This window comes from Mycetomoellerius zeteki, unplaced genomic scaffold (assembly GCF_001594055.1).
Source record: "Mycetomoellerius zeteki isolate Tzet28-1 unplaced genomic scaffold, Tzet1.0 scaffold535, whole genome shotgun sequence".
NCBI classification, from domain to species: Eukaryota; Metazoa; Arthropoda; class Insecta; order Hymenoptera; family Formicidae; genus Mycetomoellerius; species Mycetomoellerius zeteki.
Genome location: NW_017257540.1, coordinates 31,780 through 45,047, shown reverse-complemented (window position 1 = coordinate 45,047; position 13,268 = coordinate 31,780). Strand labels below are relative to the sequence as shown.

Sequence of the window (13,268 nt, the reverse complement as noted above, 5' to 3'; positions counted from 1 at the left end):
GCGCTTAAATGTTAAACTAGCAGCGGCGCTGTTTTCTTGGAAATGACACGTGATATACAATTGTTTTTGGTGGTACAAAATAGTACAAATTCAATCCTATTGATTTCTGATATCATTTTTATTTTTTCCTTTTTTTTTTAATTGGTCCTGCCAGCTTAATATTAAGCTAGCAGCGCCATGATTTTCTTCGAAATGGCACATGGTACAAAATTATTATTGATGGTACAATTTAGTACAAAATAGGTACTAAAAATTCCGATAGGTCCGATTTGATTCTGCTGATTTGGTCCTGCCAACTTTATAGAGGTCTTTTATGCGACCGTCTAAATAATCAAGACGGCGAAGTATGAATTTGTCGACTCTTAATGGCAATTCAGTTTTAAAAACGCGATTTTTTATATCAGAAAATTCAGTCTCTACGCTAGATGAAGTTGCAATTACAGTACCAGTTTTGAAAAACGGTAACATTATAGATGTTAAAATTGGAGTATAATGTAACATTTTTCGAATTTTATCGGCAACTTCGATATTAAAACAGGCATTTAATGTATCTCCTTCGGTACACGTCTTTGCCTTTAAAGTAGCTCTATCCTAAATTGCCCGACTCCATTCAATCCATCCTGTACAACACTCAGTATTCAAATCAACTTCATCTATTGTTGAGCACTGTGCGTCCGGTTCAGAAAAATCAGCAATACCTTTAATAACATCCTTTACAAAATTAAAGCTAATTTGTGATTGTAATTCTTGTTTGAATGATGAACCCAAAGTTTGACTCAAAGCTACCGTTAAAATGCATTCTATAAAATGTTCCAATTCTTGCAAACTTTGCATTTGATAAGCATGACAAATAGAACGAATAAAAAATTGTCGTACTTTAACTAAAGAACAGCGTTTTAGGCAATCCCATCGGCACACTATTGCTACTATATGACTAATATCGAGTCTAATGTACGTAGATGGAAGAGTAGTGGAATTTCCTTTTAATATATCAAAGCAAGTTTGCATGTATTCACGTAAATTGCGCTTATCAGTGAATACTTTAGATACAGATGACAAGATAGCTTGACTAAAATCACATACTACCATTCGTGGTAATGGTATATTACAACTTAAAATTTTTAAAAGCCACGTTGTTATCGCAACTGTATCTTGTTCTGCTGAAACCATTTGAAATATCGGCATACTGCCATTTGATGTTACAATCATGCACAAATATAAAAAGATATGCTTTGATTTATTATGTTCATATTTAATACGTTTGCATACAGAACCTGTAGCGTCAATGGCTATAAAAGAATGATCGTCATTATGACTAATTTTATATGCAAGTATCTGCTCTTTCGTCCAATAATAACAAGAAAATGGATATAAACCAATTTTATGAATAAGACCTACATGTGTTGTATGCATCGCATTCACTAAATTGTTAAGGACTTTGGATCCAGTAAGTCCCAATCGTTTATCTCGGACTTCATTTACAGCTTTCCTTAAAACATTTGTTTTTGGAAGTATTGGTGGATACACATCGCCAAAATTAATAATTTTCTTACTTTCGTTGCGAACATAAGTAATTGCATCTATTTTGTTGTCAATTATAGCATTAGCTACCTGAACACGTCTCCGTCCTCTAAGCTGTCTACGTTTATTGTGAATGTATTTAAAACCGGCGTTTTTAATAGCGCACTTAAAGATAACATCCTTACTTTCAGTGACTTTTCCAATTAATGTACAGTATAACTTCGCATTACATTCAGGGCACTGTGCTTTTATACGAATATATGTTACTGCTGTTTCCTTAATATTTTTAAATGTCCATGGACATGGTATTTGATATTGTATCCAAATTTTTTCTGCAAGGAGATCTGTCCATCCTGATTGTAACGTAAGATAATTTCGACCATTTTCATATGTAGTTTTTACAGGTTCTATTTTTTTCCATTCATCAAATGTTAATGATATATCAAATTTATCTCTGTATATAGCTGATGATGCATTTGGATCGAAACTGTAATCTCCATTTACTTGTACTGATATATTTTTAATTTCAAATGCATTTACTATCGCTTCGTATAAACTATTTCTATTATTCTTCACAATTGTGTATACGTGCTTACTAGACGGATTTCCATCCAGAACATTTGAGATGCGTTTAAAAACTTCATTGGATGGTGGAAAACATTGACCGATTTCATTGACCGTTCTGTATTCTTCACTTATAAGTAAAGTACGCAATTTTTCTATGTCATACATTTTTTTGTATTGATGACTTTAATGAAATGATAACTTTAAAAACCTGTGAATAATAATTATAACTGTTATAAATTACTACATATTCATTTTTTGTATTCATAAAAAATTTAAAATACAAGTTGCAAAAGATAAATAAATATATGAATCTACTATAAGTAAATAAATTTTTTATAATTATGTCCTTATTTCCTTATACAGAACCTGATAATTAACGATAAAACTCTCTCGCATAAAGGCAAAATGGATTAAACTGAGAAGAAAAATTATCTACTATTTTGCATTTTTCGCATTAGTTAACGAGATATTAATTTAAGAAAACAGACAAATTCGCCGGGCTTAGCGTCAAATGCAAGCGCGCAACGATAAGACCGCCTCGCAAGGTGCGGATTCGCTGTTGCTAGGCACGTCCAATGTCACTGGTAAACAACGTGCCTAGCGACAGCCAACGAGCACCACGCTGGGCGGTCTTATCTCGTCGCACGCTTGCATTTGACGGTAGGCCGGACGAATTTGTAATAACTCGTTAACTAATACAATAAATGCAAAATGGTAGAGAACTTTTCTACTGAGTTTAATCCATTGTGCCCCTGTACGAAAGATTTATCGTTAATTTTCAGATACCTTGTACATCCTTTTACTGTAGCTCAACTTACCTATTCTTTACAAAATCTTGAAGAAATACAATGACTAACATCGAAATTACAATGACTAACGTCGAAATACTACTGATCTTCGCGACGACTGCCGCACGATTGACGAACTGTGATGTTAATGATTTAATGGACAATAAGATGGAGACAGAATGATACATATGTATAGTCATTGTAATTTTCCCCGAACGCAGCCTTGGAAAACACGATTTCAATAACACACTATTTGACATTAGCCTTTTCACATTAGCCATACCGTGTCTAGATATCTATATTCATTAAAATATTTATAATTCTGAAACAATAATTTGGGAAAAATATTTCCAACAATATACCAATATATCGAGTGAATAAAGGTTAAACCAGCTTTTTACCCTATAAGCAAATTATCGACTGAACACCTAATTAGCGACTTAGCGGTACAGATCGGATGCGTGGATATGCATAGACATCGTACGAATTGCTGATCCGAGTAAAAAAGTATTTAATGCAAATTGATGGAAGGAAGAAAATAGAGAGTAGAATACTATAAGTCCAACGACAAATTCTGATTTCCCATCAATCAATTCAATCCAATCGAAAAATTTTTTTATAATGCCAGTTCTGATTAGACTTCTATGCAGTTCCTGACGAGTTCTGTCGAAAAGTATCGGGTGACAAAGCGATCGGACCAACGGTTTTCAAGATACAGGAAATTCAAAAAATTTTTTATCACTTCTTGAATTTCGCGTATCATGAAAACCTTTGATGCGATCGCTTTGTCACCCAATACTTTTCGATAGAACTCGCCGAGAACTATACAGAAAGCTAATCAGAACTACTGGAACTTTCAAAAAATTTTTCGACGTGGGACTTAGAAAATTATCAATGACAAAGAAATTTTTTGAGAGTGCCAGTAGTTCTGATTAGAGTTCTGTGTAGTTCTCGGCGAGTTCTATCGAAAATTATCAGGTGACAAAGCGATCAACGGTTTTCAAGATACGCGAAGTTCAAGAAGTGATAAAAAATTTTTTATTTTTATCTATAAATTTTTTTGTTTGCCAAAATTGTTTTTTATGTATCAGGAACTCTAGGTATTCACAAAATAGAGTTGTTAAGCTGCTCAGAACTATTCGACCTTGAATTTCGTTGAGAAGTTAGCACCCCATTTTTTAAAAATTGTTTAAAAATTGTTATTAACTGAATTTCGAATTGAGGAGTACAGAGAACTCTTCGTTTCGATAAAAGGAAGCAGGAATTCTAATCAGAACTATTGTATCTGAAAATTGATTTTTCAAAAATTTTTAATTTTTTTTGATTTTTCAAAAAATTTTTTTTTTACATCAGGAACTCTAGGTATTCACGAAATGAAGCTATTGAGCCGCTTAGAACTATTCGATCTCGAATTTCGATAAGATAGCTAACATTTAAAAAAATAACGCAAACCTAGAGAATCGTCACTGTAATTCTCATTACAATCTACTGTTTCATTACTGATTGATATAACATCATGTTTACATGATGATAAAGAAGTGTTTTTTTCAATTTCTGATTGTGTTGAACAGCTCGATTGACCAATTACCAAAGAGAATGATGTTTTGGTTCTAAAAAAGAAGGTTATTAAATAAGAAATTAAATGTCATAAGAGGTACTACTAACCGTCTGTGCTTTATATAAGGATTTAAAAAAAGCATCGTTTTATAAAGTTCCCATTCCTTCGTGGGTTTATATCCTGAGCCTGATGGCGGCAATTGTTGTTTTCTCTTTTCGCAGCTGAACATATCTCTCAAAGATGTCCAACATTTCTCTATCATTGCTTCAGCTGTCAACAAATTTATATCTCATTGGATTATTTATAATTTATTATGTGATGTTTAAAGAATGCTTACCTGCCATGTCAACGCCGTAAAAATTTTTTAAGGTTTCTGATATTTTGTGCCATAATTCTTTCTTTTTAAGGTTATTTTTAAAATTTATATCTTTTTTATCGTACAAGCATTTATTGTCACGTACGAAATTAATGATTACTTCGTTTAATGTTACTGATTGCCGAATCTCTTCAAAGTCCGGTCGTCGGTGGGGAATCCTCGGCAAATTATGAACGCCGGTAGGAATCCGGACTCTTCCTTTTGGACCATTTTGGCCGCATTGTTGTACACTTGGACGTGCGTCATCATGTTGTTCATGACGGCGAGGTGTGTGACGCCAGGTATCCATAATTGGCACGGAAGCCGCTGCGGTAAAGGAGCGTCTTGTCGCCCAGTTTTATGCCACCGGCGAAAAAATCGCTCATCGAGTTTGGTCCCTTGCCGTCCAGTTTCACGACAATGGCGTCGTTGCTATCATCGTTAAAAACTAGGTCATTGGCTCGATGTAGCTGAATGACTTCTACGTGTGCGTGATCGACGTCGACGATGGTGTGCAGGAGGTCACGAGCGGCGTATCTTCCGAGCCTCATGCCGTGCGAAAAGTACGTGAATCTCGTGTACTTGATGCCGCACGTCTGACTGAGATTTAGTTCTTGGAGCAAGGCGGTGACGCGTCGAGCGTAAGCGTCGAAATCACCCTTCATCACGCAGTACGTACGCTTGACATCGTACACCAGATACTTGAATCCCGTTCGAGATATGTTCGTGTCGGTGGGCATGTCTGCGGCCGCGCGCGCGATGACCAGCATGACGAAGGCGTTGGCGGCCGCCTTCAATCGTCCGTCTTTCTCGGCCGTGCTCCTTGGTGGCACGTCCTCGAAGAACTGGCTCTCGAGGTCCAATTGGAAGAGGAGTTGTAGAGGATGGTCGTCGATGGTACCGAGGCACAGCTCGTACCATGGCTCCTTCGCTACGCACGATTCTTCGTAGCCGTGTGCGACGGCCGGTTCGCGGAGAATTCCGAATTTTTCCCTGTTGGCTAGGTACCGAGTAAGTTTTATGTTTTTGCACTCATTGGCTAGGTTCGGCTGGCTGTATATTTTAGCTATAAAGTGACAACGAAACGGTTCCATCGACATAGCGCAAATTACTATGGAGTCCACGTCCGACTTGGACTGGAAGCCGCGTCGTTGTCAAGGTCCAGTATTACTGGACGCAGTTCGACGTCGTCGTCGTCGTCGTCGACGGGGACGTCCACGGGTGGGTCCCGGCGACGGGAAGGTCCCGGTGTCACCTCCATCGTGTCACTATCACTGTCACTCGGTGTCACTATCACTGTCACTCGGTGCTCACTGCCGTTTAATACTGAAATTCAATCTGAAATAGAAAAGGGATGTTTAGTCGAGGGTCTCGGGGGACGCTCTCTTCGGAACTTACCGTTTCGCGAACGATGTTGGGCCCATATCAAGATGGTTCCATCGTCGTTCAACGGGGCCCGAAGAGAGACGAACGTTACGGACAGGGAGCGGATCTCCCCCTGACGGTGCCGTACCACCGGGCGTTTGAAGTCGGGGTCGCCATCCCCTACCGGTACTCGGTCTCCTCAAAGCCATGATATTGCCAGAAAAATATAGAGGTTAAATTTCTTAGTAGGACGGCGTCGTAAAATGGAAAAGATGAGAGTTGACCATCTTTCGTTACGACATCAACAACCGACTGCAGACAGCACTTTGCGACACTCGACAATTCAATGCGCATGCGTCCGACATTCGACAGCGACATACGACGTATTGTGTAACAGGCTAAAGTCCGTTCTACAATAAGCCGTTTGTCGCTGCTGGATGTCACTAACCGTATGTCGAATGTTGCATGTCGGGTATTATTACTACATATTATTCTACATTTAGTCGCAGTTGGTTGCAGTGTGTCATAGTGTGAAAATTGAGGTTATAACTATCAATGAACAATAAAACTGTAATAATGTATTGCAATTTGCTATCCATTTGGGTACAAATTACAAAAATGAGACTATTGCTAAAGAATAGATATCAAGTAAGAAGAAAAAGAAGAAGGTAGGTTAAACATCATATTTCTGTTGATATGCGAGAAAATTTTGGTGCTCATAGAAAACTATTCATCTATTTTAAATTACACGATCACGAAGAATTTTTTCAATTTACACGAATGTCTGTACAACAATTTAATTATTTACATCATCTTTTGGAGTCAAAATTACGAAAGAGGAGTCGCAGAGAACCTTTACCATCAGAAATTCGTCTTGCTGTTACATTAAGGTATACTATATTGTAATTGATTAAAATTATGTTTATATATATTCAGTCTCTTGTCATATATATATATAACCAATCATTTATAAATTTTTAAGATTAGAAACATTATTATAAAACAAATTAATAAATTAAGAGTTAAGAGCTCAGCTAAATGTTTATTGCTAAACAAAATATAGTTTAAATGACAGACGTTATGATCTTATACCCGATCATTATCAGTCTATTGTTTAAACTATATTTTGTTCAAAATTACTAATAAACATCTATCCAGGTTTGTACTCCTTGTAATTAATTTGATTTTTATCCATTTAAGCTTTAGTTTTTTTAAATTATTATAAACTTCCTATTATTTTTAGTTTCGTTGCTCATGGTGATAGTATTGCTACTACTTCACGACTTTTTCGTATTGGGAAATCAACCCTATACAGTATTATTCCTGAAGTGTGTAAAGCTATATGGGAAACTTTACAACCGATATATCTCCGATGTCCACAGCAAGAAGATGAATGGCTGAAAATTGCAGATGAATTTAATAACATCTGGAATTTTCCAAACTGCATAGGCGCAATTGATGGCAAACATTGTCGTATTCAAGCTCCGGCTAATTCTGGTAGCGAATTTTATAATTATAAAAGCTACTTCAGCTTTGTATTAATGGCCATTGCTGATGCACGCTATCGTTTTATTTGGGTAGACATTGGAAATTATGGTAAATTTACTTATTTTTATATTATTAAAATGTATAAAAGTAAAGTTTCTTTTAAATTAAGTTATAAAATATATTCTAATTAGGTTCTCTCAATGATGCGGGAATTTGGTCCCATACCACTATGTGTCAAGCTTTGGAGAATAATACAGTATCTGTTCCACAAGCTCGCTATTTAGATAATACTAATATTACAATACCATTTTCTCTTATTGGCGATGAAGGTTTTCCACTTAAAAGTTACTTGATGCGACCATTTGCTAAAAAAAATTTACTGGGTAATGAGCAGCGAGTGTTCAATTATCGATTATCAAGGGCACGACGAGTAATCGAAAATGCATTCGGTATTCTCGTTGCAAGGTGGAGAATTTTACAAAAGGCTTTAAGTTTAAAATTGGAAACTGCAGAAGTTATAATACAAGCTTTAACTTGTTTACATAATTATATTATAACCACTGAGTTAAGCAACAATATTTACATGGAGGTATTGCAGATAAAAAAGGTCCTAATGGTGAAGTAATAGCAGGAAATTGGAGAAATTCAGTAAGAGAAAATAGTTTTGTTGCTTCTTTGGGACGAGTTGGAGCAAACATAGGTGCATCTGCTGCTATAAAACAGCGTGAAATTTTATCTCGTTATTTTGTTTCGGACGAAGGAAGCATACCTTGGCAATGGCAATGTATTTAATGAACGAATAAAATTGGAAAAGATAAATTTTTATTTTAAATTACTAAATAACATTTACATGGAGGTATTGCAGATAAAAAAGGTCCTAATGGTGAAGTAATAGCAGGAAATTGGAGAAATTCAGTAAGAGAAAATAGTTTTGTTGCTTCTTTGGGACGAGTTGGAGCAAACATAGGTGCATCTGCTGCTATAAAACAGCGTGAAATTTTATCTCGTTATTTTGTTTCGGACGAAGGAAGCATACCTTGGCAATGGCAATGTATTTAATGAACGAATAAAATTGGAAAAGATAAATTTTTATTTTAAATTACTAAGTAACATGATTAAGTATTTTAAAAATGTAGAATATTGTAATCAAGTTAGAAAATAAAGTATAAAAAAGTTTTTTAATACAATAAAGTAAATACAAAAACATTTTTGCTCTTGTGTAATTTATTTTTTTAATATTATAATATATTTTTGTATTTATAATATGTCAAACATATACATATATAAGGTTCACAATTATACTCTCTTAAAACAGTGAAGTAAAAAAATAAAACACATGTCAAAAATAAAATATATGTCAAAATAAAATGTTAAAATAACATGTTAAAAATAAAACTATACTCTCTTAAAACATGTTGAAGTAAGAAACATAATATATATGTTGAAAATAAAACAATATTAATAAAAGTTTTAATAATAAAATTTTCAAATAAAAATAATTATCTCTCCTCATATTTTTGAATTATCTGTAATCTATGAAATACTGAGTTTTATGTTTATCAGGAATATATTTTATACCTTCTTCTATAGCTAACATGTAACCACTTTTATTTTCGTTTAACACATAAGATGAAATTGATTGTACAGCATGAGATATTGCAGAAGACGCTTCGGATAATTGTTGGTCAATTAGTAGATCCTTTTGTTTTCGACGTTTTGCAAAAGTATCCAATTCAGGCGTAACACTTTTTATATTCTTAAATGGAGAACTTATTGCATTCTGTGTACCAAAATTTGATGTTCTCGGAAAGTGTATCTTAGATATGTTAGATGAATTACTGCTGCAGGAAAAGCTAGATAATACACTAGGAGGACGACTTGATTCAGATTGATAATCAACTGTTATAATCACTTCATTTTCGTTTGGTATGTTATTTTCTGGAAGTTTTTACAAGATATTCATTTTTATATTTATAACTATAAAATAAATTTAATTAATCTTTTACTTAAAAGATCAATACACATATACTTGTCATACCTTTCTCACTTTCAATATTGTCATAGTCTGCTATTGGAGAAGGAACAGATCCATCAAAACTTGAAGAATTATTTATTTCAGTCTCCGAGGGTACTAAACAACTCAATCGGCATGGTAGTGACGTTTTTGTTCTAAAAATAATTTTACAATAAAAAATAATAAGTAAAATGTAATAATATAATCACAACCATGTAAAACCAACCGTCTGTGTGCTATATGAGGAGATAAGAAAAGCATCATTTTGTATAGTTCCCATTCTTTTTTAGGTTGATAACCTGATCCCGATGGCAATAACTTTTTTCTAGCTTCTCTACTGAACATATCTCTTAATGACAACCAACGTTTTTCCACCGCATCAGCTATAAAAAATAAATTTATTGTATATTTACAATATAATATTTATAATAGGTTTTTTCAAGTTTTTACCTGTCATATCTATATCATATAAATTTCTTAATTGTCCTGATATAACTTGCCACAAATCTTTTTTTTTATTAATATTTTTAAAATTAACGTCTTTTTTGTCGTAGAGACATGTATTGTCTCGTACGAAATTAATGATAACTTCATCTACAGTTGTTTCCATTTCGTTTTCTAGGTTAAATTGCACTTATGTCGGTTGTCGCGATCGAAAAAGATGGAAGTTGGTCATCTTGCGTTGCGACATCGACATTCGACTTTTTTTTTTTGTTTTGCGTAGGAGGAGAAAATCTTCGTATAACCCCCAGCTAGGAGTCCTCCCTTACGGGAGTTCCAACCTAACCGAAGGGGGAAGACACCCATTACCGCGCACGATGGGTGTGTTGGATTCGGACTGTTGTCCGGGCAGTGTGGCTCAGGCTAGGCCCGTAAGGACGGTCGTAAGGAGGGCTACTCGCTGTATGAGCCAATTCCCAGGCGACTGGAGAGGCCCGGCTTTCGCACCAGCAAGACCGGTCCCCGGGTCCATTGCCGTTATTTGCCAATTCACTTACCCGGGTCCGCCTACCAACTAAAAACTCCCCCTGTCCTGCGCTACCTCACAAATCTATTGTCGAACGCCCGGAACTACCGAGGTATGACTTCAGGCGCTCGACAGCCCTTGCTTGTTCCTATCCTTGCGCGGTTCTTTCTTTGTGTTTTATGTATACGCATATACGCATATACTCGCCGTTAATCTGTCGAGTCACTATGTTTAGTGTCTCGCTTCTTTCTGCCTATCTCGATAAATCCGGTTCTCTATCTCGAACGAACAATTATGTTCTGTTCGCGCGAGGGGGGTTGGGAGCCCGTATAATCGCCTGACGGGCCCTCTCCGATTCTTCCTTCGCCATCATGACTCTGTTACAGAATTGGGAGAAAGCTTCCCAGTTCCTTTCGTCTTTTAGTATTTGTACAATTATAGTTATCATATCTATGTTAGGTCCTATTATGTTGGTTAGTTGTCGTCTTTCTTCTTGCCATGCTACGCATGTACTTAGTGTATGGTTTGCGTCATCCCTTCTACTTGCGCAGTGTGCGCATCTAGTTGTAGAAATTTTGCGAATTTTATATAAGTAGCTGCTGAAACATCCATGTCCCGACATTATCTGCGTCATATGGAACGTTACTCTTCCAGCCTTCCTCTGGTACCATTCTTCGAGCTTCGGTGCGATCATCTCCCTCACTCTTCGCCCATACCCACCTCTTCTTTCGCATTTTCCTTTCCACGTTGCTACCGCATGACTACTTGCTTGTGTTTTTAATATGTTCTTGGCTTTTTCGCTAATCTCTATGCCGCGGTTTCTTAAGTCTTTGATCCTTAGATAAAGGTTTTTATATTTAATAGCTAGAATATCAGCCGGTATCATTCTTGCTAGCAGCATAGTGGCTTCGTAAGCCACTGTTTTATAAGTGCAGGCTATTCTGCCGGCTATCTTCTTTTGCGTTCTCCTCAGAACCGTCTGTACATCCTTATTGCTTCCGATGTCATCGGCCCACACCGGAGCTCCATACATCAGTACTGACATTAAAGTCCCTGCAAAGAGTCTTCTCTTTTCCTCCATTGGTCCTCTGAGGTCCTGCCTTCGGCATTATTTTTCCTAATAAGGTTATTAACACATCCACTTTCTTCGCTGTTTTGTTAAAGTGGTTTGTGAATTTCCACTTACTATCAATCTGTATCCCTAGGTATCTAGTTGTGTCTTTCATTTGGATCAGTTCTTCTTGTATCACCAACACTGGCAGCGGTCGGGGCACTTTTTTTGGCACAAATATCGTTGCTTCTGTTTTCCTGGCTGCTATTTTTAGTCCCATTACTTCGAATTCTCGAACCACGATTGCTGTGGCCAGCTCTACGCATGCTGCCGCTTCCGGTACGTTATCTCTGATTGCAATTATTAAAGTGTCATCTGCGTAGCAAATTATATAACAGTCTTCCGGTATGTCTACTTTTAATATTTCGTCGTATGCGATATTCCAGAGCAATGGCCCTAATACCGATCCCTGCGGGACTCCTCTATTCGACATTCGACTTGCGACAACTTCTTTCGACAAACGACAATATAACACGCATGCGCCCGACGTCCAGCAGCGACATACGGTTTATTGTAGAACGGGCTTTAGACTAACGAGCGTTTCACATGTATACCATATATTTAATTGTAAACGTGATGAGTCGCTTTTGTTTTTTGAAATTGTAATTTAATTTATAGCATGATGATCTTATTACAATAAGAAATTAATTCTTTATATTAATAATTTAATTTTTATTATTGTACATTATGCTTTATAATGTCACAATTGCAACTATACGGATGTATAACTTATCCATAATAAATGATCCCTCAACCAAGTTTTGGTTCTGACAACCAGATACGCCTAATTACATTGATGTAGTTGACACATCAAAGTATATAAATCATATCAACCATACACATTCCTATCACATAAAAATGACTAGGATGATGTTTCTATATTGTTCACAACTAGATATTTTTAGTTATGTAAACTATATCTTTTTTTTCCGTGTATATATATATACACTTTATATAAGTTTATTTTCACAATATAAACATTTGTGATGTGAAAGTTTATTTTTTGAGAATGATATAAAATATTCTAATTTAGGAGTTTATTTGAAAAAATTGCAATATTATAAAAATATATACATATAGGCATAGAAATAATGTTATGTAGAAACTATATATACAGGGTGGACCAAATGAGTCTATAATGGGAAATATCTCGAAATAGAGGCATAATACAAAAAAATACCTCAGACAAAAGTTGCAGGGGGCAAAGGGGGACACGCAATGGTATCATTGACTTTGACCTTAAACTCGATTTTCAAAGTTATTTGAAGGTCATGATCATTTTTTTAAATGGAATTATATGAATTTTTTTACATAATATGATTCCTCTAATTATTCTGCATATAAAAGTATTAAGGTAGCGATATCAAAAAACCAATAGTTTACGAGATATTTTATATTTCATTGTGGCACATATTGACATAAAATATTAAATAATTCGTAAACTATTAATTTTTTGATAACCATACCTTAATACTTTTATGAACAGAATAATGAGATGAATCAATTAGTGGAAAGAAAACACATAGTTGCTTTA

General features: G+C 35.5%; 2 protein-coding genes across 2 annotated transcripts in view; one reads left to right on the top strand and one right to left on the bottom strand.

Moving 5' to 3' along the window:
- Nucleotides 1-6,772: 6,772 nt before the first annotated feature.
- Nucleotides 6,773-8,267, top strand: LOC108727788 (uncharacterized). Its single transcript, XM_018456032.1, has 4 exons — nt 6,773-6,822; nt 6,877-7,044; nt 7,398-7,750; nt 7,834-8,267. Exons 1-4 carry the CDS (start codon nt 6,773-6,775, stop codon nt 8,265-8,267), a joined length of 1,005 nt encoding a protein of 334 aa, XP_018311534.1.
- An 897-nt stretch (nt 8,268-9,164) lies between these two features.
- LOC108727787 (uncharacterized) overlaps nt 9,165-13,268 on the bottom strand; it is a 17,759-nt gene continuing 13,655 nt past the window's right edge. The window contains exons 2-4 of the mRNA XM_018456031.1: nt 9,883-10,039; nt 9,681-9,811; nt 9,165-9,580 (exon numbers count right to left, since the gene is read on the bottom strand). Of these exons, the coding sequence (XP_018311533.1) occupies nt 9,165-9,580; nt 9,681-9,811; nt 9,883-10,039 (704 nt within the window). The remainder of the gene's footprint in view (nt 9,581-9,680; nt 9,812-9,882; nt 10,040-13,268) is intronic.